The sequence below is a fragment of the Lepisma saccharinum genome, chromosome 6, assembly GCF_977018435.1.
Source record: "Lepisma saccharinum chromosome 6, izLepSacc3.1, whole genome shotgun sequence".
Lineage (NCBI taxonomy): Eukaryota > Metazoa > Arthropoda > Insecta > Zygentoma > Lepismatidae > Lepisma > Lepisma saccharinum.
In genome coordinates this window covers 9,543,883-9,567,758 of record NC_139234.1, presented here as the reverse complement: position 1 = coordinate 9,567,758, position 23,876 = coordinate 9,543,883, and the positions used below count along the sequence as shown (strand labels likewise).

The 23,876-nt window shown below is 37.9% G+C and overlaps 2 protein-coding genes across 3 annotated transcripts in view; one reads left to right on the top strand and one right to left on the bottom strand.

Annotated features, from left to right (window-relative positions):
• mip40 (Myb-interacting protein 40) overlaps positions 1-7,943 on the bottom strand; it is a 128,388-nt gene extending 120,445 nt beyond the window's left edge. The window contains exons 1-2 of the mRNA XM_083123483.1: positions 7,873-7,943; positions 177-293 (exon numbers count right to left, since the gene is read on the bottom strand). Of these exons, the coding sequence (XP_082979609.1) occupies positions 177-249 (73 nt within the window). The 5' untranslated portion in view covers positions 250-293; positions 7,873-7,943. The remainder of the gene's footprint in view (positions 1-176; positions 294-7,872) is intronic.
• Positions 1-23,592, top strand: part of LOC145988549 (facilitated trehalose transporter Tret1-like) — a 96,595-nt gene extending 73,003 nt beyond the window's left edge. For both annotated transcript variants that reach the window (XM_083123481.1, XM_083123482.1), the window contains exons 2-4: positions 10,698-10,830; positions 11,963-12,129; positions 21,472-23,592. In XM_083123481.1, the coding sequence (XP_082979607.1) occupies positions 10,800-10,830; positions 11,963-12,129; positions 21,472-22,848 (1,575 nt within the window). In that variant the 5' untranslated portion in view covers positions 10,698-10,799 and the 3' untranslated portion in view covers positions 22,849-23,592. The remainder of the gene's footprint in view (positions 1-10,697; positions 10,831-11,962; positions 12,130-21,471) is intronic.
• The last annotated feature ends 284 nt before the right edge of the window (positions 23,593-23,876 follow it).

Sequence of the window (23,876 nt, the reverse complement as noted above, 5' to 3'; positions counted from 1 at the left end):
TGGTAATGAATTACTATTAAATATATATATATATATATATATATATATATATATATATATATATATATACTCATAAACTTGACAAACAGCACCAAAAACAGCACAATATCTGATCAATTTCACAAAAGTTTGTGAAGCAGTGTTAATAAAAGAACATTACAAGAGAAAGGACTCACTGGAAGGAGACTTCTCTTCTTTCACCTCCACCTTCAACCGGCTCCCGGTCGCCATCTTCCTTCGCTTCACCATCTTCTGAATTTGACACACACTGCTTTCAACACAACAGGCACCACCTGCAATAAACCATGAACATTAAAAATATTGGCAATCTACTCACATCTTGGGGTCGTTGACTCACTGCACCCCCTTCAGAATATTTAGTTTGTTATATCCAGGAATGAAAAAGTTATTTCCAAGTTTATACAAGGCACTGAGAGTTGCAAAGTACCTACCACTCACCTAATTGTTTTAGTATAGTGTTGCTTGGACTGTAACCCATGCTTCTAGGTTTTTTATACACCAAGATTTACGAGACTTGCTCAGTCTCCACCCTCACGGTAGCACATTGTATTATGTGATCCTACGTTGGCAATACCCAAACTCAGTGGCGGAGCGTGACCTTTCCAACAGTGTAAGCCTAGCATGACGAAGGCTATTTCCCGTTGTGCTTATTTTTAGGCTGACATGGTTAGTGATTTATCCACACACATCGACCCCCGCCCCCCCCCCCCCAATTTTTCAGAACACTTCCCTGGAATTTTTCACCAAATTAAAAATTCTGGATATCTGATAATTAAGTCAGTGTTATTCCTATCACAATGAGTAACGTAACGATAAAAAATATGCAAAGTTAGATAAAATTAATAATAATAATAATAATAAACAAACGAAAACAGAAGGAAACAGAAAAGTGCTGAATACTTTTTACAACCGCATAACCAAGTATCAGCTCCGTATCATTAATCGCAAAATCGGCGCACTTTATTTTTCGTTTCTGTTATTATGTCTGCTAGAGAAGGAAGGGGTGGGCCTACCTATATCCACAAGTTTCTTCTTGGCAGCAAAATCCTTGCTGGACAACGGCGTCTTCAACAAGTTCTCCACCCCACCGCACAATCACACTCATTTTATTCCATAATGCACTTCACTACTGTATTACACCACAGCACAGGGACGACAGTCCGCTTTTCAATAGATGGAATTCGCAAAAGCAATATCTCGATACTTTAACAAACACACAGCAAGAAGGGGAAAACAAAAAGAAACCAGATCCAAAATCGGTCACTGCTCAAAGCAGTGATCTTTCGGACTGTGAGGGGAATATCCCTTTCGGATATAAATAAATTTCCTCTCTTGCCTTAAAATTCCCTATATTTAGTAAAAAAAAAAAAAAAAAATACAATATAAAATATAAAATAAATGCTCACAAATTGTAGGGATATATCCAGAAATTTCTATCAAAGGACATGTAAGTGTTTTCTTAGGATAGTGTAAAAGCAAATCTAGCACCTAAAAGATCAGAAGCAGGCTTTTCGTACGTTGTTCGAAGAGTTTTTGAATCACGGACTATGTAATTAATAATATTTGGTTCACATTTGACATGAAATTTGTAAAATTGGTTCAATCTTCAGTTTTCATTAACATTTATTTATTTATTTACTTATTTATTTCACTTTTTAGCTCAATTATTACCAGCTGAGTTCATACATAAACGGAAAACAGTGTCTTAATATGTCTAATGTTTATGCTCTCCTACAAGCGAAAAACAGAAACAAGAATTTAGCACATCAATGTGTATCTAGTTTTTACGTATCCCGCTCATTTCTAGGTTTCTCCTTTTTCCCCTTCCTGTTAGTTTTTTGCTTCAGAATTCCCTGTTCCTGGAAAAAAAAACCTCCTTGAAGCACCACCGGCTCAAATTTCCTTTGCAGTCAACCATTCATACCCGACAACGCTGGATCCCCTCCTCTTGCAGGACCTGTGTCTCGCTGCCGCGTATTCAGTGAAGCCAACTCAAGCATAATGGTGCTAAATCTCGCACAAGTTTAAAAAGTCGTTTGTAAGTTGGAGATATAAATAAAACAACAGGGCCGCTTTTCGTTGAGGTTGAATTTTCTCAAACTTTTCACATAACGTGGAACCTATGTCGTTGCTTGAACCATTCAAATTTATATTTGTTTTTGTTATAAATTAATATTTATAATATGAAAATCCCAGAACAATTTAGTAGTATGTAGCATAATTTCGGAGTTTAAACGACACCATGGATGTCCAGAAGGGGCAAGGGGAGGAGGCACTTCCTGAAAAATGAATGTCAACCATTTTCACACATATAATTTCATTTCAGTCACATCAAATTGTTAATTATTGTAAGGGCGTTGCAGAAAAATGTTAACTTCAAATTGAATTAGTATATTTTGAGAAGGGAAATATACCTAGTTTACCCCAACCCCTGAAAAAATACTTTGCTTAATCCTCCCTGGTGGAAAGAAATACTGCGGACGTCCATGAACAACACTTTTTCTAAACATGAGGTTTGCAACGCTGCTGTAAGCCTCTGCCCGTAGGTTTACACACCTAGGGTTTCGACGCGCTCTTCTCCCTATATTCCCTGTTCTTCTCCTTCCAGATACGGTGGGCGACGGTAGGCACTGCTCCTTCGCGGTCAGAAATTTGTAAGGCAACATTCAGACGGCTTACAACTTTCCCCAAGCAAAAGGCGGGAGTTCTCATGTGCCATCTGGTGTGAAGTGTTGCAATCTAACAAACAGGATCTCGAAGACTGGTATCAGGCCGAGATAAACTTTGAAGTTTTTACGAATTTTGCCATATAATTACATACATTTTACTAGAATTAATAAAGTGTAAGCCCGGCTTACACGGCTTACATGGACGCTCCGCGCCTGCCCAAACTCACTGAAGTGTTTGTAAATATTAAAAAAAAAAAAAAAAAAACTACAATGGTCAAGTCAAAACAATTCATCATCAACTTTCAGAAAAATAATGTATAATTTTATGTCAATTGTTATTATAAGTGGAATATTACCTTTGGTTTTGTAAATTCCTACATGTCTATCTAAATTTCTTGAGGATGTCTAAATTACATAATAATTTATTTGCAACAGTAGACAATAAATATAAGAAAGAACAAATGCCAGTAGACAGTACATAACTGACGACATAGCTGTTCTACAGTGACCTTGATTGATTGATTGATTTAGTTTATTTTACTTCGCATTTTGTGCAACTTGGCTAATTTGCGAAGATTGGGATGAATGATGAATGGACATTCACAAACAACCAAGCCCGAGCGGGATTCGAACCCGGGACCCTTGGCATCGTAGCGGTATGTGCTAACCACTCGGCCACAGGGTCCGGCGACAGTGACCTTGAAAACAGCATTCATTGGGTTAAAGGAAGCAGAAAATTTCCCCCAGAATTTACAATTTGAAGGAATGTGGATGTAAGCTGAGCATCAAAATTATTATAAATTTAAATATGTTGTTAAAACTGAATTGGAAGAAGCAAATATGAATGTGCAGGGGACATTTTTTTCTTTGAGAAAAAAGTTCAAATACCCTTCATGAGTCACTTTGCTTTGGTGATACCAACAATATTGATGCAAAGTTAATTACAAGGGGTAATGAAAATACTGCAGTATATCCCTACATGATTGTACGTTTGTATATATTCACCTGCACTTCATTAATTAACACAAGTATTACCTCAGTATGAAAAAAAGAAAAAAAAGGAACAGCATACTGTTGCTTACCACCACACAAAAGGCACACACACAAATTACCAAATTCTTTCAAACATTGTATTGTACTGTACAAATTCTTGTTCTTCACTATTTTGATTAAAAATTAAAGCAAATTGTTTATTAAGCCTGTTAAACCACATATCTCCTTTAATAAGCCTACTAAATCTGACACGGATTCTTTATCAAATAAACAAAATTTCTACCAAAACTGAATAGTTATGACACGTATGTGAAAAACGCCACATTTTCTCCAGCCACAAATACTGGCAGTGTTTTTTTGGCGGCGTATATCTTTCTTACTTGTGGTAAGTCACGGTTTGAACTTTCTTTGGATGTGTTCCTTGATGTTTATTCTTTATTTTAAAATCATGAAATGAAACTTCCAAGCTTTCATTGTACCTGAAATGGTCATTTGTAACTGGGTCGCAAAGGAGTGGTTGGAGGAAATATTCATTTATTTACAGTCTTTTGTACTATACTGACATATTATTTGTTACAATTAATCATATATACATTACGTATGTGTGTAATCTTAGTTTACTTACCTTCTTCTACGAGAAAACATGCATTTTCCCATACACTGACATTTTCGATATTCGCGAATTGCAACCCTGTTGTTGAGGGCGTGGCCTGTATTTGTGGCTGGAGAAAATGTGGTGTTCTTCACATACATAGTTATGACTTGGGTTATTCAGATATTTTACACCCAATACTTCTACATCACATTACGTAGTGAGTAAACAATTTGACTACAAGGACATTAGTATACTAATTCATCTAACACAGCCCTAATTAATACTGCGGACAAACCATGTTTCCTAAACAAAACATTGAACCCTGGCCCAGAATGAGCATGAATATGCATGCTTTCTTAGCATTTACAATATGTACAACTTGAGTTTCTGCAAGTATTTTACTGCTTGTATGCATCATGGGAAGAGCAGTTAAAAACACTACAGAATAGATGCAACAGGTATTGGCCTGATCATTTTAGAAGATTTTCTTATGGCTTTGTCCATTTGCATATTCTACTTTTTAAAAAGCCATTTTCTGTGCCCATAGCATACATAGTGTAACCTTGAACATATCTCTGCCCAGAATTTTAAAATAAATATCCAACAAACCACCAATTTTTGCACCATAACGAATGCAGCAAATGCATATAGGTGTACTTTTTCAACTCAATATTCACTACAACTTACTGGCAGTCACAGTATTAAAAACTTGCTCTATTGCAAATATTCCTTGATTTTCTTGCAACATATCTTAAAATATGCTTCCCTTTTGGAAAACAATGACCATACTTCGAATATGGCAATGGTATGCTAATGTCCTCCTTCATATTACCTACTTTTTCAACACAAGAATGAGCTTAAACTTTTGTTTATGTATTTTTGGCCATGGTTTGGACTGTTTAATGAGTATTACAACTTGCACAGGAGGACAAAGAATGTATTTAGAATACTGGAAATACTTTTTAGTTTACAGAGACTAATTTTGTGAATTTTAGACTAAGAAAGTATTAATTTATTAGGAATTATATCGTGAAAAATAGGTTGTGTAAGTGGCTTGCATCAATAAGTTGTCATGTGAACAGTGATCAGGAAGCTACATTTACCAAAAAGTAGCTCGCTACGCTACTCATGTGCACTACTTTGGTGCCACTTCTGCATAAAAAAAAAAACAATTTGAAACCAGCACATGTATATTCAAAAGAAGCCCCAAGTAAATAGTTATACTTACTGGAAAATAGATTGGTTATTTATTATCTTAATTCCAGTAATTCGTTAGATGTTTGCTTTAACATTGCATATAGCTGGGGGATGATTCCTTGGTATAGTTAAATGAGCAACAGGTGGAGCGATGCTTTACATAAGTTTCCTGTGGAATGCTTCCCTGAAGAGACAGTGGAAAATTTGTCACCTTGTAATCAAAGGGCCCCAGGTTCGATACCTGGTAAAGGCACTAGTGATTCGGATCCAGTCTTGATTAGCTTATCTGTGCATAAATTGGACTCAAGACAAAAACTAGGAAAACTGCCTAGTTTGGAGGATGGATCCTCCTGCTCCTCCATTCCCCACACTGCTCATCATTCTTTATCATTCTCACAATTAGCCAAAATTGGCAGAAAGCGACTCTAAATAACAGAATAACAAAATAAACCATTCATCCTCATTGTCATGACTCAAAATTTACAGAAAAGCAACGTAAAAGTAGAAGAAACACATTCATTTGGATACTGTTAACTAAAGAAAAATTATCGTTTCTGCAGAAAAGTCAATAACTCGTACATACTTTTTACATCATCATAAAAATATGAAACTGATGTGTAAACCTGAGTGTTCTAAACATATTGCAATTTTAAAATTTGTGAACAAATATTATGATGAAAATAATAGTAATTCCAGAAAGTGTATGTCTATCATTCTTGTAACAATAATTTCTTGGTGGTGAAATCTTATGTACTAACAATGATCAATGCTGTTAACGTACTGAGCCATTGAATGCAGTCACTACAGCATTGTTATTGTGCATCAATTGATCGCTCATTTCTGCACTGCAAGATGTCTCTTACATAGTAAATAATGACATTTACCTTCTCTTACACCATGGATTTGTTGCTGGGGTGGCGCAAATGAGGCTTTCTTTTTTTCAGAGCCGCCGCAAACTAGGCATGTTTCTCCCCAAAACAGTGATGAAAACGTAGCTGTTAGCCAGAATATACATGTCATGCCAGTTCAGTTTAGTTATCTGGATATTAGATTTATTCTATACTAATGAAATAAATTAAGCAGATATCTGCAATATCAAAATATTTGTAATCTAGATTATAGCTACGTTATTTCCATTTAATAGACTTTGCCTTTATGAACCTCCTGCAAAAGTTAGCGTTATTGTAGATTTTTTTTTTTATGCTGTGGTCACATTCAAAATTTTCCTCGAAATGCACAGAAGAAAAGTAGCTGTAGCAAAATCTTTGCTACACAAAATGTAGAGCCGTTACAGCTACTGCTACAAATTTTGTAGCCAGCTACAGTAGCACCCTACTTCCGATCAATGCATTTGAAGCATATTTTTCACATGGAAAATAAGGTGTATGTGTATGTAAGAGATGAAAAAAAGTGCTGAAATGCCAAAGCAATCAAACCTAACAATAATAACCAGCTCAAAATTTACAACACAGGCATATTAATGCTACAAGCATCAACCTGACCTCACATCAGAGGAACAGCATGTTAAAAATTGGTACATGAACGAAAAGTAATCACAAAAGCTGGTGATGTGTATCATAATGATTTTGAAATTACACAATTGGCAAAAAAGGTAAAAAAGGTAAAGTGCTCCCCTGTGCATAGCACCACGCCATGAAGGCGTATAGGGGGTGTGGTGGTAACGCCCCACACTTTCTTGATCACTTGAGGCATTAAGTTATGTCTATCAAAATAATAAGTAAGAAATTCCTATAGTAAGTAGGTTAGGCAGTTATAGGTGGAATTCAACAGAATTTTCCATCTGGGGTAAGATTTTTTAAGGGGGGAGTAAGGCTAAAATTGAAGCCGTTGTGAAAAGTTTACGGGGTACTGAGGAAATTTGGAGGATGCTAGGGAAAAGGTCAGGTGTGGTTATCACTGAGATGGGTTCAATAAATCTCTCTACAACAAATAATATTTATTTCTCTACTGACCAATCCTTTATGAAATCGCGCGAGCGATGTAACTTATAAGTGACATTAAGTGAAATAACGAAAATTTAAAACACCGAAATTAAAGGTACGTTGTGCAAAAAACGTAATGTTTCTCATACTTATATGTCTGTTAACTTCGTAAACACATGTTTCTGGCTTCTCAATCCTTAGGAGAACCTCAAAATTTCCCAGCTTTCAACATAGGCTGGAACCAAGTGTCAAATAACCTTACAGACCACGCAAAGTACATACATAATGTGTTACAACATCATGTTAGTATGTCCTGTCATATCGAACGTAATTACGTTGCAATATTTACAGTTGCGAAACACCTAGTGAATTGATGACCAACCGAAATGAACAAATAGTGGAATAAACATATTGTTCTGTGTAGATGAAGTATGCTATCGATACCTATGCTTACCTACTTTTGTGTAAAAATAGGAGAAAATCAATCTTTCCTTAACTCTGACAGCATCACTCGCGCTGACAACTTTTAATTTTCGATGTTGCCAGATACTGAGTCCATTAATGTAGTTCCTGCATATTTCCAGGATTCCACCAAGGTACGTGTCAGACGTAACAGGAAAATCCAACTTTGTTGTGGCGGAAATTGTTCTCTCACGACAATAACATTTATCTTCTTCCCCTCTATTCAAATGTGATAACACTTGCACAAGAAATTAATGAATAACGATTCGGAAGCGCGAGGCCCTGTGCGGAGTCGCACTCGCACACCCCTTCTTAACGGCGGCCCTGGGCAAGCAAGCAATGATTTTGTTTCCTTTTGACCGATTTTAACTTAGGAATATTATTCTAAGGTAATGATAACCACTAAAAGTATATGAACATGTGTATTTGAATGTATTTTTCATAATAAAATCATGTCAACTTCTGACTCCTCCATATAGCCTAACGATTCAAGAAGGAAAGAATATAAAAAGGAAGAGACAAACTTTGGGGAATTTTTATGCGTTGTAGATGGAACCTTACATTTCTAAAGAATCTGTCATAACTCACGTGTTTCAATAAAATCAGAAAGAAAATTTACTTAGGATGTCAAGAAGAAATATCGTTCTTGTCAATAACATTTTGTTGTGTTCCCTTTATGGCCGTCGACGTGCGCAGGAAGGGGTGGACTAGAGTGCTAGGATTGCCTGGACACTCATTAATGTGTCCTAAGAAAAATGTAGATACTACAATTAAATAATGAAAACAATATCTGTATTTAAAAAGGTGATGAATTTCGTTTGATTTGAGATGTCCCGCTTTCATTCTCTGTGTCTCTCTCCAAAACAACGTGATATTGTTTCTATAATAGCTTGTGGCCTCCCCGATGGCGTAGTGGTAACGGTATCGTCTTGTCAAGGGATTACGGATACCCGGTGGAGGCATATTGCACGGTGGTTCAGATCGCACTTTAAACTGTAGGTTCATTTATTTATTTGGTGTTTTAAGTTCACTTTATGCACAGTAAGACTAATCGGGACTGGACCTAGAGTGTAAAGTGGGATTCGAACCACCATGTGCCTCAACCGGGTATGGAACACTGGCCCCTTTGATTACAAGCCGATGACTCTACCACTGCCACTGCGCCATCAAACTGTAGGTTCAGTCCAGATTAGCCACAGGTTAGTACTCGTTATTCAATATCAATATAATTGTCTGCATGCTAAAGATATGTGCGTAATAACACAGTCTGTGGTAATAATAAGCGGGACATCACGGGTCGAAATTGCCGGCATCCCCGACGTGCCGCGCCGTCTGCAGGCACGCGCTATCTCGGCCCAAAGCCATCACGAATAAAATTCCTTTATCGATAAATGGGCTAATAATAACTCACGCTTTTTTTTCTTTTTGGCAGTCAATTACATCGCCAAACTTGTTTGGGTGAACTCACTTCACAGATACACGAAATATTATCTGGTGAGATCTACATTAATCGTTCATCATGGCTGTCAGGATTCTATTTTCCCCTGCTTTGTTTCCTTATTTTTCTTTCTTTCTTCCTCTGTTCCTCCATCCCGTTCGTTTTTCTTTGTTTCTCTCTCTACCTTTCTTCCACTGTTTCCATTGTTGTGCGTCTTTCACAATTTTCTCTTCATTCCTGTCCTCCTTTATTTTTCTCTATCTCCTCTTTCTTTTTCTTCAATTCTATTTCTCCCTCTCTCTCCGTCTCTCTTTTCCTCTCTTTCTTTTATTGTTTTCTCTCTGTCTCTCAGTGACTTTGCTTTCTTTCGCTTTCTCTTTCTTCCTCTCTCTGTCTGTTTATCTGCATTTGAACACTATAATTTACAAGCAGTTTTTAAAGCCTGCACTTCCTTGTTTTGGTAACTCTTTCTACAAAATAAATAGCGTTAAATTTGTCTCGAAACGAAGCAATTCAAATATCTAACGAAAACAGTTCTATCTTGAATAGCGTCAGACTATGACCATACGAAGAAAAACTGGAAATTTTTATCTTCTTTTCAGTAGAAACGTTTGCATGCATTCAAAATGGGATTTCTAACCATGTCCTATTCTTCATCTGATAAGCTTCAAGTAAATATGTTTGTTTACACAATTTATTATCTCTCTTATGTTACAAATACGATTACACATCTTTGAGGAAACTTGTTTTGATTTATTAGGGTTTTCAACGTAAAAATATGGAAATACCATAGACTGAATAGAAAGGCGATTTTCCTTGTACACCTACCATGTGAAGTAAATTTAACTCTCTTAATCGGAAAATCTTCAAACTGATACTGGAAATATTGCGTCAGTAAATATTTTCCTTAAATTATTCGTTATAAAAGTCTAAAATTTGAAGTAGGGTTTCTTGTCCAGCATTTTGATCAGAACAGAGAAACTATTCACACGGACTGTTTGATCATCCTTTGGGAAAAGGTAAGCCATTTATAATTTTGTCTTTCTTGACGCTCTTATAATAACGCCAAGGAAAACTATATTATATATTCATTGTTCCGTACACAAAAATAATAATTAACAAATTCCGTCGCGTAAGAGATCTGTTAGTTCAGTACCTTCCAAAAGGTTTGTGCTTGGTGACACGCAGTCAGCTCATCGAGTATTGTGGAGGCTGATGTTTTGCCTTGGTGGTTCGGGTGCCACTTTAAACTGTAGATCAAGTCTCGATTAGCCTATCAGAGCATAAAGTGGACTTGAAAAACAAACTTATTTTTGTACAGAACACGTATATAATTTATTTAAGTGGAGAATTTGTGTAGCAACCCTTTCTCCTTGCAGATAATCTATCGCATGTTGGCTTGGACGACTGTAAATACTTTCTTGGGGACAACGTTCAGCGCCTCTGCCACGGAGCCACGAATCATGAACTGACAAAGGACCATGAGGAATGAACAAACAATGAAGGACAATAGTAGGTTGATTTCAATGTCTCTCGGAGGAAGAGAGTAAGATTTTAGAACTGCAAACACAATTCTTGGGTTATGTTTATATTGTCTACTATGTTATTATTATTATTATTATTATTATCCTCTCTGGACATAACCAATTTCATTTCAGCGTAAGACAGGAAATGAAACAGTTTTCAGCCAATTGTGTTAGGAAAGTTATTTCTTAAAATAAATGAATTCAAGTTACTTCATCCAAAATATAACTCAATTACAATTAATTATTTTGGAAAGTAACTAAATTACTTTATTCTATACAAAATATAGCTCCTAAAACATGCTTCATCATGAATCATAGCTAAGTGATCTGTTCTTTTTCACTGACGACATGGAGCTAATAACATTAATTTTCATTAAAGTATAATTAACTTAATATATATATCTTAATATAAAGTACAGAGGTAATAAGAATCAAGATAAAAATACTTCATTATGATCTTTGTTTTTTATTCATTTTGTAAAAAAAGAGTAAACTTCCCCGTCATTTTAACAAACCATAATTTTGCTATTTACTGTTGAATTAAGTATCTCTTCTCTTGCATGTTCAGGATGATAGTTAGGCTTCTAAAACATAAAAAAATGTAACTTGGCGGGGTTTAGGGAGCACAACTTATCTCTCCCCACAAAGTTAGTCTCCAAATTATGCTGCTGTTCTAAAATAAACGACCTTGGTGCGAATTCAGTGACGATTTTGGCGATAAAAGTATAACATTTTTCTCACAATTTTGATAGTCACGAAGTCTCTCATTCTTTCAGACATACCTATATTTGGTTCATGATATGCCAGAAATCTAGCTGAAGAAAATGTTTTTCCATGCTACAACGTAAAGTAACTCAAAACTTTGTCACTATACTAGTTACTTGTAAAATAACTGAGGTACAGTAATGAATTTCAAAAAGTAACAAGTTTCAGTTACTGTTTCTCGAAAAAAGAAACTGTGACTTCCAAAGAATTGATGAGACGGTGGTTTTACAGAGGTAAAAATTTCCATCCTCGAGGGCAAAATAACCTATTTAAAGAAAGTGCCTTTGTGACAACGGCGCTTTAAGTTTTATAGCAATCACCTTACAAACGAACATTCTCTCGTCTCTCCTCAGCCATCTCGAAGTTGTACGTGAGCAACCTGAGCCTCCAGAGCGCAGAGTTGACCATAGGGGTCTTGCCAGGTGACGAAGAGAAGGAGATCCCGTCTTGGGCAAATGTCAAGTCCAGCAGCAGTACGAACGAACTGATAGAGACCTCCAAACCACGACTCCTACCTCAGGTGAGGGCGCCAGAAAGTTTTCTATAGTAGACATTGTGTGAGAGCCTCTCTCTCTCTCTTTATGTTTCCCACGCTTGATTCTCTTCGTACTTCTTTTTTCCTATATACCCTCTGTTTTCCTTTCCGTCTATGCCTTCTGTGTTTATTTCTAGCAGTCATTCCCTGCTAAGCCTCGCGACAGGTTAAGTTTGCAGCAAGTTTTATGTATTTATCCACGCGAGAACGGCGCTCAGCATTTCCTGTGTCAATCTTACCTCAACCGTTGAGCTGTCATGTCACAGGCAGAAAGAAAATCGGCAGTATTGCAGCGGAACTATATTCTGCGCGCACGTTTGGGTCTACATGTGTGAAATGTTGCTGCAAACTTAACCTGTCGCGGGGCTTAGTGTTACCTGCCTCTCTGTGTCTTTTTCCTTTATTTCTTCAAACCTTTCTCTTAATTGATTTCTGGTCTTCAATCTCTTTTTCTGTATCGTTTCCACAATTTCTCTCACTTGTGTGTTTCTCTTTCCTTTTTCCTCCACTCTGTCTCTCAGTTTCTTTTAACCACTCGATGTGTACTCCTCTCCCAATTTTTCTGTACCATGAGGATATTAGGTTTTGTAAAATTTTGATAAATTTGTCTTATTCTTTTAATCTAAGAAGAATATCCTCTATATTTTACTATGCGAATAAAACATATTTAAGTACATTATATGCAGACAGATTGCTACACAGTGCTCGAAGTGGGGGGGGGGTTTGCGGGGGATGGTATCCTCCAGATAGCAACATTTTTGTAAAGTATCCCCCTAGCTGTCTCATTGTCACCATGCTAAACCATAGGAGCATCTCTTCAGATAAACCCTAGAAGCGACATACATCCCCAACTATAAATTTCCACTTCAAACGCTGTTGCTATGAAAATATCGAATAGATTGTTTATTAACGAAATTGAGTTTGAAAGTTACTAATTTGTAAGAAACTGTTTATACAATATGCTACGATAAATTACAATCATGTTATATACGCACGTCCAGAAAGTAAGTTCCGTTTGGTAATAAAATTAAATTGTGTACAGATACAGAAAAGTTATTTATTGCACTAAATTCTACAACTCTTAAACTACTTTTCCACATAACTGCCGAAATTTTGCAGGCATTTGTCATAGCGTGGCACAAGTTTTTGTATACCTTCTTCATAGAAATTTGCCGCTTGTGTCTTCAACCAGTTGGAAACAGTTTTTTTCAGCTCGTCGTCATTGTTGAAGTGTTGACCGCCAAGGAAAGACCTCGCTCCTAGCGACTTTCATCTGTTCTTACATCTCAAGTCTTTCCTACACGATATCTTAAAATGAAGTAAATTTGGCTTAAGTTTATCTACATTCTTTGCGAATTTCATCACAGTTTTTGCTTCCAGAGCAAGAAAAGCAAATAACAGATTTAGCAGTTGAATGAGTCTCAACTCAAATCGTATTTATCTTTAGCTATCAACAGGTACATTTGCATTGTGTATATGTGTATAGAGCCTATATATTCAATGACAATGATAGAATTTGTACTGTCACGGAAAACGGCGAAAATTTTTGTTTTGTTTTATTTTGCACATCTGCTAATTCAAAAGGATGCGGCCAAATACATACCTACCTACCTTTTATTGAATTATGAGTTTCCAAGTGAAAAGTAAGTTTTGCTTCTTCATTCAAGGTTAACAATCATCTTCTTTTTTTTTTTTTAACGCTATAGGCTTTTACTGTATTCAATTGCCAAGTGTACATATGTACCTTTGTATTAAAACTATTGTCTAATTAGGAACGTGTGAAATGTATTGAAAGCCAGATTTTATTGTTCAATCAGCATAATTTTTTTCTCAAATAAAAATGTGAATTTTGAAAAAAATAATTATTAGCAATCAAGTGATAAAGAAACAGATTCTGAACTCAGAGAACTTAGATGTCTTTCAAATTTTGTCCCGGAAGCCGGACATAAGTCCAAGATATAGGACACAGGCCCGTAACTAGAATTGATCTCCAGGGGGGGAGGGGGGCTCACGGGATATCAAGGGGAAGCTTTGTAAACCAACTCCATTTTTTTTAAAAAATAACAGTATTAAATTAAGGTAAATTATGTGTGTGTGTGTGTGTGCGGGGGTCATTAAGTTATATAATTTATAAATATCTTACAAATACTAAATTTTCATCTTTTAAAACATCTCTTGAAATGTAAATTGATTGATACTGAAATCATCCCTTACACACTCCACACTATATTAAATGATATAGATATTTATATCGCTCGCGCACCCCCCCCCACACACACACAAAAGCACTAGCTATAATATATTCAATCACAGTGCCTACAGGACCTACATTCCACCCCCCCCCCCCGAAGCAATGAAAATCCCCTTCGTTCCCAAAACTTCGGAGCTTTTGATCTTTGATGCAGATGCGAAGGGAATTTACATGATGACATCAAAGTCACAGATTTCTGTCTAAACGGGAAGTCGCAACAGACAGTAAAGGTACAGATAAAGAAGTTCCCCTATGAAAGAACTTACAAAGTCTAGATAATCTTCTAAATACACTGGGCCTCTCCGATGGCGTAGCGGTAACGTCGTCGCCTTGTAATCAAGGGTTCCCGGGTTCGAAACCCGGTGGAGGCACATGACACAGTGGTTCGGATCCCACTTTAAACTGTAGGTCCAGTTTAGCCTTTTATGCACAGTTAGCCTTCCTGTGCATAAAATTGACTTAAAACAATCAATCAATTCTAAATACACTTCATCTACTTATACTTGAGCTTGTAAACAAGATGAGCGAATGTAATAGCTGCTGTTCATGTTCTATGGATTTACCCTTAAAGTTGTGAGCTGTGTGTGTGTTCACTCTTCACTGCAAACAAATTATACAAAATAGTTTTACCTAATGTCAGGGGGGGGCTGAAAGCAGTGCCAGAGGGGGGTGATGGCAGTTGCCCTGCCTGGCTGCGGACCTGTCGGACATATCCAAGGACAAAAGAACCTCGGATAGCCACTTCGCATGCCTCCCTACCTACAACACCCTCTCCCCCGAATTTGACGCCTATGATTGTTAGGTCTTTTATACCATCATGAAAAATCTTGAACGATGAAAATTTGCACGTCATATCGTGTAATACGAGCTGCCGTCTTCCGCTGTGCAGGTGAGATGGCAGGAGCTTATGTTATTGTTTAGCGTCATCTGCCGAGAAAACACGAAACTTCTAAGAAAGCGGCATTGCCACTTGGAGCCATGAATAAAGAATGACGTGATTCATGACGAATATCATAGTACAGCGCCTTATCATAGTCAGACAAATTTGTTTTCTCGTAAATCGAATTCCTATATTCCTTCCTTCTGAAAATAAAATGACAATGTTGTAGGCAGGCTACTAGTACACTGTGCCATAACGGGACCCGCACAGTGATTTATAAGTTACACCCCCAACATCCCCCAGCACCCCCCCAACTTTTTTATGAACGCCACCATAAAATTTTAGACGATAATCCAAATTCCCATCAATTAAATCTGGTTTGAACTCCTTCAATCCCCCGCCGTGTGCGTGTCTAACACGTCATGCTTTGGTCTGGACCTGCAATAGTTCGAGTCTCCTGAGGAAGCGTAAAAACTTTTCTCCTGATATTTCGGCCAGTATGTGAGGAAATTTGGGAGACACGAATGTGTAGCATGAAAACCAACAACGACTGGGGGTTCGTCGTGCTGACCACACGTCACCCCGTAATTGGTTGGATGATCTTCTGCCTTAGAATGTGGAAGTGAAGCCGGCAATCGGTAGATAGGTCCTCACCCTCACGGGCTGTTGCACGACAGGTATACAAACCTGTATGTATCATCCATGTTTAAATTGAAGGGTTTGAAGGTTGTAAAGAAATATCCAGAAATGTTATTCTTTAGTTGGCAAGCCTGCCTTGAGGGGAAGGGGAAAAAATATGTCTACCTGTAGCTCAGTTGGTAGAGCAATGACACAATAGGCTCATTTCAAGTCCTGGTGGAGCCCATGATTTTCAATGAAATTTCTACAATAATACATATCCTGCGTGTACCAAAAGAAGGATCATTGTAGTTATTGGGTGAAGTGATGAGCAGAAAAAGCTTCACGAGACACCACAGCCTTGTCTTCAGTCTTGGGGAGCTGCGAATGTGTAGCGTAACCTACTGCCACTGGGGGCTCGTCTTGCTGACCAAACGGTACCCCGTAACTTGTAGTAGGATCGTCCACCTCTGCTGAGGCATATGGGAGTGAGACCCGCAGTCGGTAGGCAAGGGCGCCGACTTTCCAAAATTTCTGTGGGTGCACATCAATGGCGATTAGATCTCTAATTATCAAGTATTGTATACTTTAAACAACTTACATGCACAATGATTGCAAGAGGCAATGATATTATCAACACGTTACTAAAAGAAAATACCACATCATACAAATTAAAGTGAAAAATCTTCATAAATGCAAATAATTTTAATTGTATTGCAGAATGAACTATGCAAGGATTTTGTTGTGAACAGAAACTACAAAATGACTAACTTTATGTACCAAATAATAATAATAATAATTATGACATGTTAACTTTAAATATAAAACACATTCCTTCTTACGTCATTTGCACTCATGAATTTGTTTGCAATTTTGGTAATGTCAATATTTTTAGTCATTTCTTTATGAACATGCAAAATTGCCAAATCATTCAATCTTTTTTGGGTCATTGTTGACCGCAAAAACGTTTTCAATCGTCTAAGTGCTGAAAATGACCGCTCAGAGGTACAAGATGTAACAGGTATAATTAAAATCACCCGTACAAACTTCACAAATTCTGTGAGCATTTCACGCATGGGACCACTGTTTTCTCTACTTAAAATATTTGTAATGTCTGACAAGTTGGCCAATTTTTCTTTGTTCGTTCTGCACACAACTAGAAACATGTCCCTGTGAAATGTTAGCAATAGACTCCACTACAGATCTGACCTAACAATAGACCCGTTAATTGACATTAATGGCTTTCTTATTCATTTTCGAGGGGTGACGCTATTGTTAGGTCAGATCTGTAGTGGAGTCTACTGTTAGCTTGTCTTTATCAAAGTCTGTCCCATCTCAATGTTTTAATTGCTTATTATTTTTTTAAAATGGCAAGTGAGAAATATTTATTTTATTGTTTTTATCAAACTAAAAATCTTGTGGGTGCGGCGCACCCACAAGATTATTTATGTGGGTGCTTGAGCCCCGGAGCACCCACGTAGTCGGCGAGCATGTCGGTAGGTAGAACCTGGTCCTCAACGGCTGTTGCGTCACTATTATTATTAGAATTCCTTCTAGAGCATTCAAATGAATCTTCGTGAAGTTTACTTTCACAGTTTTTAGATTTCTGTGATAGCTTCGTTGCACCTCAAGCTATTTTCTGTCATAAATATCTAGACAACAACGAAAGTAAACCACACTTCTGTGCTCGAGCGAGCAATTAATTCAAAATTGGAATACTGTGACCACAGTGACTAATCCAAAACACAGTACCAAAAATGAAACACAAGTTGTAAGCAGAAGGTCATTCAGCAAACAAAATATTAATTATTTTCATTATTTATTAAGCAAAGAAACGTGGAGTGATATTCATGAGTCCAATGATACAGATGAAGCATATAAGTCATTTCTAAAAACGTTCACTTATTATTTCGAAATAGCTTTTCCCAAGAAACAAGTTAGAACTTCAGCAACCCAAAAGAACCACTGGATAACACCTGGAATTATTAAATCTAGTGAAAGAATGAGATATCTAAGCAGAATCAGAAAAGATGGAGATGCCACAGCTGATTTTGAAACATATTTCCACAAGTACAAGTCAATCTATAGGAAAATAATAAAAAAGGCTAAGCAAATGCACAATGAGAATACCATCATAAATTCCGAAAATAAAACTAAAACAATGTGGCAAATTGTAAACACAGAGCTACATGGAGGCAGCAAAAGAAAAGAATATTGCACTACAACATAATTCTGAGACTGTAAAGGAACCTCTCGAAGTTGCAACATTATTAAATGAATACTATGCAAATGTTGCGAAAATGTACTCCACCCCCAACACTAGTACCAGTCACAACACAAACAACTTAAAGAAATTAGGAACGTGCACCAAAACAATGTACTTGCATCCAGCAACTACTATGGAGGTTGAAAAAATCGTACAGAAACTCTGACCTACTTGGTCGTGTAGTGTAGATGAAATCCCCACTTATGTTGTCAAACAATGCAAAGAATATATAGCAATCCCACTGTGCCACATAATCAATTTGTCCTTCACCACAGGAGTTTTTCCACAAAAGCTGAAGGAAGCAAAAGTAATTCCAATATACAAGAAAGGAGATAGAAACAACTTAACCAACTACAGACCAATATCTCTCCTCTCCCCATTCTCGAAAATTTTAGAAGCTACCATGAACAATCGAATTGCATCATTTTTAGAAAAACAACAACTTATTTCAAATACTCAGCATGGCTTCCGCAAAGGGAAATAAACTGAATCTGCTGTGTTTCAATATTTGGAATATATAAGAGAAACATTAGACAAAACGGGACAATGCACGGGACTCTTTCTAGATCTAACAAAAGCCTTCGACCTAGTACCCCATGAAAAACTATTACAAAAAATAAAACATTATGGCATAAGAGGCATCGCACAATGTTGGCTCACATCCTATCTTAGCAATCGTATGCAAATAGTCCAGATTATACACAGAAAGGATGACGGTGTGCAATCTAGCTTTGTCTCAAAACCCTGCACAATATCAAGTGGAGTTCCACAAGGTTCTATTATTGGACCATTACTCTTCTTAATATATATATTAATGATTTGCCAATAAATTTAAATTCAGCAAAAACGACTCTTTATGCAGATGATACAAGTGTAGCCATCACCGGTGGTAAGGAACAAACCCTTAACTCTAATATCAAACATGTAACAATCAAACTCAGCAAATGGTTTTCTGACAATAATTTAGTATTAAACAGCAGCAAAACTGTGGCTGTCAATTTCCATCACACAAGGAATAAAATGATAAATGAACCAAATGCTACATTAGGTAATATGACAGTAAATCACTTTAAAACAGTCAAATTCCTGGAAGTATGGATTCATGAAAGCTTAAAATGGGACCCACACATAGATCACCTCTCCGCAAAACTAGGTAAAATTATATTTGGCATTAATACACTGAAAACAATATCAAACTTAGAAACATTGAAAATACTACATTACACCATGTTTCAATCTTTATTAACATACGGTATAATCTTCTGGGGAAATTCCACTAATAGTAATAACATTTTTGTGCTGCAAAAGAAAATTGTCAGAATAATAGCAGGAGATAAGAGAAATACACCCTGCAGAAGACTGTTTAAAAATTTAGGCATATTACCCTCACCATGCTTGTATATACTTCATCTGCTGATGTATGTAAAAACTGACTTAGATTCCTTCAAATGTAACAACTCCTCACATAAATATTATACAAGGAATGGCAGCAACCTCACAATACCATCACACAACACCACATTATTTGAGAAAGGACCTAAATACATGGCTGTTCACTGTTTCAATAACCTTCCAAGTGACATAAAAATAATACAATCAGCTACCTCATATAAAAAGTATGTAAAAAAATACCTACGAGGGGGTGCTGAAAAGTTCGTAGCCCAACCCAGAAGGAGTGCACATGGAATGATGAAATTTTACAGTTATTCTACATACTCCCCCCGAAGTGCAATACACTTCCTTGCATGGTGCTCCAATTTTTGCAGACCAGTGAAAAAAAATTCTGAAGGTTGTTCAACACACCACTGTTCCGTAGCGCTTATCACCTCCTTATCAGATCCAAAATGGCGTCCTTTCAAGTGTTGTTTGAGTTTGGGGAATAGGAAATAGTCTGACGGAGCTAGATCTGGGGAATAAGGGGGATGATCTAGACATTGAAACCCTAGATCATGCAATGTCAGTTGTGTTTGCAGTGCTCGATGGACATTGGCATTGTCCTGCAGGAACAGAATTCCTTTCTTCATTTTTCCGCGGAGTTCCACTTTCAATTTGTCTTTCAATTTTGTGAGTAATGCAGAGTAATACTCTGCATTAAATGTCTGACCCTTGGGCAGGTAGTCTACGAGTACAACTCCATCCTTATGCCAGAAGAATGTTGCAAACACTTTCCCAGCCGACTTCTGCATCTTGAACTTCTTGGGGCAAGGGGAACCTGAGTGCCGCCACTCCATTGACTGTTGTTTCGTTTCAGGATCGTAGTGGTAGAACCATGTTTCATCCATGGTTAATATTCGTGACAGAAATTGGTCGGTATTGCGTTCAAGATGTGCAATGACTTCCCTCGATGTCCTCACTCTTTCACGCTTTTGATCTGCTGACAGATTTTTGGGAACCCATTTTGCCGAGAGCTTGCGCATGTCCAAGTCATTATGAATTATGGTACCAACGCGTTCCCAAGAAATGCCCATAATCTCTGCCACACGTTTTGCTGAGATTCTGCGATTTTCAAGAATAAGGTCATGCATTTCATCCATGATTTTGGGGACAGTCACTGTTTTTGATCTTCCTGCACGTGGAGCATCATCTGTTGAAAAATCGTCACGTTTAAAATGTGCCACCCACTTCTTAACAACTGCATATGATGGAGGATAGTTCTGTAGTGTTCCACTGATTTCCTCATGAATTTGCTTTGACGACTTTCCTTGGTGGAACAAAAATTTGATGACGGCTCTGATCTCGATGTTTGTGAAAATCGCTGGCTGGGCACACATGATCACTTCCGGGGCCTGAAAACCACAATACCAATTCCGTTATTAATATGAAAATTTGCATGTGTACATGCCAAGATATGTTCCTTAAAACTATAAAGTTTCATCATTCCACGTGCACTCCTTCTGGGTTGGGCTACGAACTTTTCAGCACCCCCTCGTATTAGATCATTGTTTTATTCTGTTAAAGAGTACCTGACAATAAATTGCAAATTGTCACATCCTAAATGAACTCCTAGGACATGTATATGTATGTATTGATTTTATCTATTATATGTATGTAAATTAATGTAAACTTTGCAACTAACAGCAAGAACAAGGAGAATCAATTATAATGTAATCAATGTTTTTTAAATGTTATGTATAATATCTTCATACTTGTACCTATTTGAAGATAATTATTAACTGTAATGTGCTGACATGTTCCATACCATGTGTGGAAAACAACCACTGTACAATGGTCAAAGGAATGAAATAAATCATATCATATCATATCATATCATATAGGTTGACCCACTGATGAACTTCTCTTGTTGCTTTGCAGGTTGTGGCCGCTTCCTTGGCTTGCTGGTCAAGCCTTGCCAGCGGCGCGAGCGTCGGCTTCGTCACCCCAGCGATCCCTTCACTCATGGACAGCACATCCAGAATCTCCATCACAGAGGACCAAAGCTCCTGGGTGGCGAGTCTAGGGATGCTGGGGGCCTTGGTTGGAGGCTTACTAGCGGGGCCCAGCATCTCCACAGGGAGGAAGAGGGCACTGTGGGTGGCATCGATGCCCCTCCTGGTGTCCTGGCTTCTCATAGTCTTCGCTCAGAATATTTGGATGATCTACGCCGCCTGCTTGGTGTTCGGGGTGTTGATGGGAATCATATGCGACGCTGCTCAGCTGTACGTCTGCGAGACTTCGCACGCCAACTGGAGAGGTGCCATCGGGTGCATCCCGGTCGTCATGTTCAACATCGGCATCCTCTTGGCCTACGCTGCCGGTTCCTGTCTTCAGTGGGAGATGCTGGCAGTCTTTGGAGCCTGCATCACCTTCCCGGCCCTGCTTCTCCCGTGGGTGCTTCCGGAAACGCCCAGCTACCTCGTCGCGAAGGACAAGATCGAGGAGGCTTGTCGAGCGCTTCAGTGGCTTCGAGGACCTGACTACGACATCACGGGAGAGTACCAGGAACTATTAAGGTGCGAGAAGGGTCCTTCGCTCGTGGACAGATTGAAAGAATTGTCGCAGTTCGAGCTCCTCAAGCCAGTGTTCCTAACTGCCATGGTGAGGATCCTAAGCCGGTTCTGCGGGTTCAGAGCCATCCTATCTTACACCGATGAGATCTTCAAGGCCAGCAAGTCTCCCCTGAAGTCCACGGTCGGAGTGGTGATCACGGGTGTGGTTCAAGTGTTGGCTACCATAGCCGCCTGCGCCGTACTGGACAAATTGGGCCGGCGTATCTTGCTCATGGTGTCTCAGTTCGTCATGGCGGGAGCCCTGGTGGGCCTCGGATGCTACCTGTACTTCCAGGAGGATGCAGACGGGACCCACGCGACTCTAGGCTGGCTCCCGCTGGTCACCATCGTAATTTACATCGTTGCCAACTCAATGGGACTCGGTCCTATTTCAGGTATCATGATTGGGGAGTTGGTTCCTCAACGTCATCGCAGTATTGCCAGTTCATTGACTGGAGCCATCAGCTGGCTGAGTGCTTTCGCAGTTACCAAAACCTTCTTTAACCTCCTGGACACAATCCACTTGCAGGGAACCATGTGGTTGTATGGTGGAGTGTGTCTTTTCGGAGTTCTCTTCGTCTTTCTGTTCATCCCGGAAACAAGAGGCATTTCACAATACGGCATTGAAATTCTCTTCCAAAAAAAAGGACCAAGCAAGGCATTAGAAATTGCCGTTGAGATTGAACGAAGGAAGAGTACGTGAAAGAAGAGGCTACCTCAGCCCACAAACACACAGAAAACATCATGACAACACTACAACTGACTGTAAAGTGCTGTGAAACATATGAACATGTTATATACTAAGTTAGATATGTATAATCAATAAGATATGTACATACAGGCCAGTCAATCAGCCACCTCTTACACATGAGTAAGATGAATGTCTTTAAAACTTTTTCCCATTGTAGTGGAAAAAACTCTTAATGGCCTCTCTGTCTATAGGCATGTTGAGAATGTCATATGTTACTAATTTCCTTATTGACACATTGCTCTTTAGTTGTCTTATTTTTGTTTATCACAATCCATATACCTTTATGTCTCGAACAGACAACTATGTATGTAGCACAGTATATAAGATATCATTAGCAAAACATTACTGGAGAGAATCCTAAATCAGTGATAATGGAAGTTGCTACTATGTTCTAATTTATATGTGTATTTATTCTCAAATGAGGAAAGTGTCCTATCCCAGTGTGTGTATTTGATTATCATCAGAATTCCCAGGCAATAAAGTGGTCAGACAATAAGTGTAATTTACTTAGTTGGTAAAAGATATTACTTGGATATCTTAGAGTGATGTGATAATGCGTGTGTATATATTGAAAACAAACAATGCATTTGTGATATACGAAGATGAAATGGATCACTTCTTCGAACAATCGTGAAAGAAGATTTAGTTCCTTGAAGCAAAAAGATATAATCCTGAAGGAGTTACCAGTATTTTATATTCCACTTTAAGACATTAAATGATGTTTTTTAAAAAGAGAGTAATGTTTTGTTTGTATTTTCTATCATGAATGTTCCTTGTATATCCTCGTACCTCTCAGCTATCTCTTTCTTTCAAGAAGTAAATGCAGACATTAACTTTTCAATTTTCGTTAATTTTGTCCAAAGTAAATCGAAAGTAATCAAAGTGAGCCACGGAAACTCAGCCAAACAGAGAAACTATTTGCATGAATCAATGCCGGGAATTTGTCTGAAAGCTATTTTCCTAATGTAGTTTTTCCCTGT